A 7,511-nucleotide genomic window follows, 5' to 3' on the forward strand; every position below is an offset into this window, starting at 1 on the left:
ACCATGCCTAGACTTCTCCTGAATGCTAGCATTGAAATGTATGAGATTTACTAGTCTTTTTTTTTTCAATGTTTGTGCATAATACTATTGAAATTGAGAAAGTAATGAATTTTATTGAAGTGCTTAAATTGCGACATGAAGAAATTTCGCTTGTGCTACAAATTACTAATTTAGACTGGAAGCCAATACAAAAGGCAAGAAGGAGAAGATAAAAGCCTGAGGTAAAAGTTTTGTAAACACTGTGTGGGTGTCGAAGTCGACTTTTTGTCTAGAAGCCTTAAAAACGACAAGTCCACTTGTTGTATTTTTAGCTCCAGCACACACACCATGTTTACAAATGTCTCATGGTTCAGAGTAAGCATTTAATAATGCATCTTTTCGTTTTTACATATCTCTCCTTGCTTAGAAAAATAGCTTTGCAGATGGGTTGTCCCAATGTGGTGTAGTGGTGGTTTACTTTGATACTGCAAGATGCGACTAATGATTCGTAAATGACATTGTGTTCTTTGGTTATAATTGTGGTCTTATTGAAACTGTACAGAGGCGTTTGATTTTTTATTGATATGTGGGGTTTAACGTTTCAAAACCACCATATGATTAATGAGAGACGCCATAGTGGAGGGCTCCGTAAATTTAGACCCCCGGGGGTTTTTAACTTGCCCCTAAATCTGAGCACACGGGCCTACAACATTTCTGCCTCCATCGGAAATGCAGCCGCTGCAGCCGAGATTCGACTCTGCGACCTGCTGGTCCGCAGCCGAATACCTTTGCCGCTACACCACTGCTGCGGGAGGTTTGTGGAAAATTTGTAAACTGTGGCAGTATTATATAAACAGTTACTGTGGCAGTGCACAATGCATTTTTTTTTTGCTTTTACATATTGCACTACATAATAATTTACTCATAATTTTTATTATGCTTGATGTGCTGTGATAGGCAGTGGTGATCTTTGTGCAGTGTTTTGTGAATACTTCTCTGCAAACTGAAGTACAGTAAGTAGTTTAATGGGCTAGTTTTTATTAGTGTGCATTGAAACACTTTTGAAATTTTCGATATAGCACTGGAATGATAGCTTAATTATATTCTTGTTTTTCACACCTGGTGTTTGCATGTGTTGACCATAGCATTTACCCGCAGCAAGATGGGAACTTTCAAAATACTTGCTGCGTCGGTGCTCTGTTGCAAGAAGCTTTTGTTTGTGTGAGACAAGATAAGCATCTACTTCTCTTACATGTGCAGCCACCTTTGTGTATTGCCTGCTGCTGTAGTCTAGTTAAGACACATAATTTACACCTACTTTGTGTGCTGTCGATTGCTTTGCAGGCTCCTTGTCTTGGTCCTTGGAACCGTCTTCTTCACTGGTGTCTGTACGAGGCAGACTTCATTCCTGCCAGCAGTGCACCTATGTGACCCTGGACAAGTCAACTATGATTAGGCACCTTTGGAAACATAAGGACGAGCCCCCCTTCCAGTGCCGCTTTTGTCCAGCTGCATTCATGTGCAAGTCCAAGGTGGAGGCTCACGTGCGCACCCACACAGGAGAGCACCCCTTCTCATGTGTCCACTGCAATGCATCCTTTTCGAGGAAATACACCCTTGTTAGACACATCCACACGCACATGGAACAACGGCTCTTCTCCTGTGCCCACTGCAGTGCATCCTTTTCCTTTGAAGGGGACCTCACGAAACACTTGCACACTCACACAGGAGAGCGGCCATTTTCCTGTGTTCACTGCAGTGCGTCTTTTGTACGCAAAATCGACCTCCTAATGCACATCCCCAAGCACAAAGGCGAGGCTATTTTTTCCTGTGACCACTGCGATGCTGTTTTTTTACTGAAAGAGGCCCTCGAGGATCACCATATCCGCAAGCACACCCCAAAGCCTGCATTTTTGTGTGTTCACTGCAATGCATCCTTTACGCACAAAAGCCACTTTATGGAGCACACGCGCATCCACACAGGAGAGCGCCCCTTCTCCTGTGTCAACTGCAGTGCATCCTTTCTGCGGAAAAGGCACCTTGAGCAACACATGCGCACGCACACAGGAGACCATCTGTTTCCCTGTGTTCGCTGCAATGCTTCTTTTGTACAGAAAAGTACCCTCGTGAAGCACATGCGCAAGCACTCAGGAGCGCATTAATTTTCTTGCGTCAAGTGCAACATGTCTTTCGCAGAAAGAACCACCCTCAAGCGACACATCCGCACGCACAGAGGAGAGCGACCCTTCTCCTGTGTCCACTGCAAAGCATCATTTACACAGAGCCGCTTCTTACGTGAGCACATGCTCATTCACACAGGAGAGTGTCCTTTCTCCTGTGCCCACTGTGATGCGTCCTTTATGCGGAAAAGCAACCTCACAAGGCACATCCGTGTGCACACTGGATAGCGGCCTTTTCCCTGTGTCTACTGCAATGCATCCTTTACTGTGAAAAGCAACCTCAGTGATCACATGCGAACTCACCCAAGAGAGTGTCTTTATTCCTCTGTCCAGTGCACTGCACTGTATATTTTACGTAGGACCACCACTTAAGTGAGCACATTTGCACTAGCACAGGAGAGCGTCTTTTCTCCTGTAGCCACTGCGATACGTCAGTTGTGTCAAAAAGCAACCTCGTAAAACACATCCTTATCGACACTGGATAGCAGCCCTTTTCCTGTGTCCACTGCAATGCAATCTTTTCTGTGAAAAACAACCAAAATCAGCGCTTGCGCACTCACACAGCAGAGTGACCCTCCTGCGTTCACTGCGATGCGTCCTTTGTGCAAAAAGCCAAGATTGTTAGACACATCCTCATGCACACTCGTTAGCAGTTTTTTTCTTGTCTCTACTGCAATGCCTACCTTGTGTAGACAGCCTTATGGGACACAACTGACTGCAGAAACAGCGCAACCTACAAGTAGTTGCTTCGTAACTACGGAAGCGAAAAAACAAGGACAGAAAAGAGCGCTGTTATGGGACACATCTGCATTATGGGACACATCTGCCTATAGAGTGCTAACTTCCTGCGTCCCCTACAATGCATTGTTTTTCAATGAAAGCGGGCTCATTAAACACATCTGCACTCACACAGAAAATCGTCCCTTCTCTGTCCACTGCTATGTATTATTGTCAACAAAAGGCCACCTCATTGAGCACATCTGCACCAACACACTAGAGAGGCCCTTTTCCTGTGTTCGCTGCAACTAACCGTTCTTACTAAAAGGCTCTCTCTTCGAACACATGCACACTCACTCAATAGTGTGGCCCTTGTGTTTGACGTAATGCATCGTTCAGTTGAAAGAACAGCCTTGTGAGACATATGCGCTTGTGAACACAATGTTCCTTTTCTTGTGTCCACTGGAATCTATCGTCATGGAAACACCGCCTTACAAAAAACATGATCCAATTACATAGAATCAACTAATAAAATGGTGCAAGGCGTACAGGATTTTCCCAATGGGCCCGAAAACAAACCGCTGTTTAACATTTGTGACAGAACTGAGCACCTGTACAACTTGAAAATGCTGCCACAAAACGTTAAAAAAAAGTGCTGTAGAAAGGAAGTTCCATACAACCCACGTTTAGTTTCGTGCTAGGTTTTCTGACCCTTCTCAGCAGCAAAGAGGTGTAGATGGAGCTCATCGTCGGGACTATACCATCTTCTATAAACGTAACATGGCATCAGCTATTACATCAACGCCGCTCTGCCAGTGACCAAGCAAGGCTGGCTGCATGTGTTACTTGCCAGAATAGCCTTGTCAGCAAGTGCAATGTGCCCTTCGCAGTGTTTTAGTGATTATATATAGCGCTCAACTGCTAAACCGAAGGTCATGGGATCGAATACCAGCTGCGAGGGCTGCATTTGCGATGGAGGTGAAAATGTCGGAGGCCTGTGCACTTACATTTGCATGCTCGATAAAGAACCACTGGTGATCGAAATTTTCGGAGCCCTCCACGGGTCAGGTGAACCCGCAAAAATCGAGTTGAGGGTAAGCGACCATTTCATTGTATTTTGATATCTCTACGCTGAATAACTTTGCGCTGCCTGCCCCTATCACTGCCTTTCTTGCAGCACTTATCTCTTAAGTATTCAGTGTACACAAACAGCTAGAAAAAAAAACTTAAAACTATGAGGTTGTAAAAAGTGCTAGAGAACCCCTTTTAAAGGGCCCTCTAGCACTATTTAAGCACCTGTTTTTTATTTGTGGTTTGCATAGATTTATAGCTGGAGGTAATTTTAGCATAGGTCTAAGCACGGATATCAAATGATTCAGTATTTTAATTCCTCAATAAAGCCACTAAATCGCTGTTGACCGCATCATTATGTAATGGTGCTCGTCAGAACTTTGCGGCTAAAAATGACGCCGGAAGGTTGCCGTCATATGATTAGATAAATGTAACGTTAGAAGTGATCGCGGTGTAGGATCAAAACTAAGGTTACTAATCTGTTTCATTTTTTGTCTCGGCACTTTTTCATTGAATTCAAAACAGACGTTGCCACAAGAAAAAAAAATCACTGCGACTACAAAGCACGACAGAGACACTGCTGCCATATCGCCACTGGATTTTTGGCTTGCATGGGTCTGAGGTCCATACAAAGGACCTCTCTGTCATTTTTTCTTTTTGCTTTGGGGAGTTTGCGAGCCGTCTCTTCCTGCATGGGCACTGTTGAAGGGGTGCAGTGCATCATTGTTGTTCGTTGGGTGGCTCACCGAACAACGCGCGAAGGGTCAACAGCACTTCACTGTCTTGGTCGTTCTAAGTTCCTTTCTCAGAATAAGAGGAGGGAGTGACTCGAAATATTCTGAAAAACAGCAGAAAATACCTCATTTCGACACAGTAGCTCCCACTCACGTTCTGGCAAGAAAAGCACCAGGTTTGTTATTGTGGCAACAAGGTCAATATTACTTTGGAAAAAAAAAAGAAACAGTGATGTGCAAGCTTCCTCTATGTGGGCGCTTTCAGCTTATTTCATTGGGGCAACCCTCTAACGTCACGGGCGAGTGAAATGTGGTCAAGTGACTCTGTGAAAGCCGAATTGAAAGTCGGCATTTTTTTTCTTGTATTTTGAATATTCTAAGTCAAATAACTTCAGACTGTGTGTCTTTATCACTACAGTTTTTTCTGCATTAGTCTGTCTGTACTTCAGTCTACACAATTCACGAATGAAACATAATAGGGTTGCATAGTGTTCGAGGGCCCCTTTGAGGAGACATGGTTAGTCCTCTAACCGCCATGTATTTTAGGTGAAATTTTTACATTTTTCTCTATAAGCATAAAAAGCACAGCCATTATTTTGCTATCATTGTGATCATAAGCCATTGCACATCTTACTGAGAGAGATTTAGCACTCAGAATTGTAACGAAAAATTTGTGTAAGTTTTTTTACCTATATCGCTCGGTAATCGCAATTAAATGTCATGTTGAAGAAGTACGCTTCCTCGCACCAACAGTAATTCTGCTTCGGCATATTATTTATTACGTTATTTAAATACTGGCCGAAGTCTGTAAATTTAGATATCGTGGCTGTGGAGATAAACATAAGTACAAAAAAAGCTTGTTTTGACATAGTCGCATTTAAAGCTGAAAATGTGCATTATTTCGAAAGTACAACGTGATAACAGCAAATAGGCCCGCTTCGTAGGCACCAGCCAGATACATATACTTAGCACCAATATGATTTTTTTTTACTTTTTGTGTTGAGATGTCTTGCTCGGCGAGCCTCCTCGCCTGCTGTGTGCTGCCCGGTTAGTGAAGTACTATCGACGCAGGCAAGTTTTCACTACAATGATTTTACGTTCTAGTCTCAGCCTTGTACGAACGCTTTGGGAAAAAAATGGTACCTATGCAAATCATCTAGTACCCTCGTTTCTGAATGCACGATTTATTACGTATTGACAATTAAACTTCTCAAAGTCGTTTACCATTCAAGTTAAGCGTATTGATTCAGCACTTGCGTTGAGATAATTTAACCTTACATCAAGTGTACTTGAAACACAGTTACAAGCTAATGAAGACGTGAAAGTTCAGTCTAACAGGTTAGATGATGCAGTAAAGACTTGTACCCAAATTGTATGGTTTGGTTAATTGGACCGTGAGCATGCACGTGGTCTTTTTCAAACGTGTCCTCACTCATTTATTTAAAATACGCATGAAAATCTATTCAATTATTGTTTGGTCACTATTTTTTGTTGCGTCATGAGCCGCATGTAATAAAGAATTATAAACATTAACTAATTCCTGGGATGTGTACTTTTAATATAGCTTCAAATTACTCGCATGTTCTAACATGCTTATTCCGTTACAAGATTTTCTAAAATTAGCTTACAAACTGCGTATTTTCTATCTGTTATCTGTCATGTTATAACCCCGTAGCGCTGTTTTCATGTTAAATTTTCTTTCTTGTAACATGAATTGACTTAACTCCGTAGTTTTGGTTTCAACTCTCCAAGAAATGTTCTTGGTTTCTATACAGTTGAGGTTGCAACAGGCATGCATAGTTGAAATTTGTGTACTCGGGAATCTAGTACTTGTAGAAATGCAGAGAACGTTAGAAACCCGAATGGATGCAGTGTTTTTGTCTCCGTATAGAGAAGGTACAAGGCGCATCAAATTCGCTCCTTTGTTCAGGCTGTGAAATCATGCAGTTAAAAGCCTTCCGGACATTCAAGCATTTGAGATTTGACAATTTCTCCCTAAGGAGCTACGAAATACATGTTTCAGTGCTCAAGACATTGTCATCGCATACACTCTAAAAAAACAAAAGAGAGAGAGAGTCGTAAGAGGATTCTGACACGCTAATTCTATTGGCGTATTCACTTGACCCCTTTTGAAAGGCAGAAGCAGAGAAGAGAAAGAGTTGCCATTTAGAAGGGAGTCATAGGACTGTCGCGAAGTGCGTTACGATTGCCCTCATTGTCGAATATCACGCGTTTGCTGTTAGGCGCCGTTGTTGCAGGTTCTCCTCTGACCCAAGAGACGTACCGCGCATTTGCTTTCAACACCATCTTGCCGTGTTCCCCACTCACCCCGTCTAGGGTTACCCAGGCAATGACCGGAGTTGCTGGAGAAAGGGGGCGACGCTACAGCTGTGGCGTCACCGCCAATGCCTCCTCCCTCTCTCTGTCTGTCTCATCCGCTTTTTAATTTGTCGTGTTGGTTGCGCCGGTTGCATGTCTTGGTGGCACTGCGCCGTGTCGCCTAAGAGACAGGCAGAAATTAGGTGCCTTTTTTCCTCCTTTCAAGAATCACTCAATCAATGTCTTGGTAGCTTTGAGTTCAAGAGAACATGCGCATTTTCTGTGGCAACCACGCATGGTTCCGTGCTCGAAGTGAAGATCAGATCAAGGAATAATTATGGAGGTGCGGACACAGACAATGTGCGCCTGTTAACAGTGAGTGTACTGTTTTCGTAGGTACTAATTGCACAGTGCAAGCTGGGCATCTGCAGTAGCTCTGCAGAAGTAGGCTGCCAGCCATTTCCAACTTTAGCATGCGTTCGCAGGGTTGTTGCAGATGCCCCATTAAAAC

The 7,511-nt window shown here is 43.3% G+C and overlaps 1 protein-coding gene across 1 annotated transcript in view; it reads left to right on the forward strand.

The window, feature by feature from the left end:
• The window catches only part of LOC142804075 (uncharacterized), a 50,379-nt gene extending 44,165 nt beyond the window's left edge, over positions 1-6,214 (forward strand). The window contains exon 3 of the mRNA XM_075890630.1: positions 1,324-6,214. Within this exon, the coding sequence (XP_075746745.1) occupies positions 1,324-2,141 (818 nt within the window). The 3' untranslated portion in view covers positions 2,142-6,214. The remainder of the gene's footprint in view (positions 1-1,323) is intronic.
• The last annotated feature ends 1,297 nt before the right edge of the window (positions 6,215-7,511 follow it).

Source organism: Rhipicephalus microplus, chromosome 3 (assembly GCF_043290135.1).
Source record: "Rhipicephalus microplus isolate Deutch F79 chromosome 3, USDA_Rmic, whole genome shotgun sequence".
NCBI classification, from domain to species: Eukaryota; Metazoa; Arthropoda; class Arachnida; order Ixodida; family Ixodidae; genus Rhipicephalus; species Rhipicephalus microplus.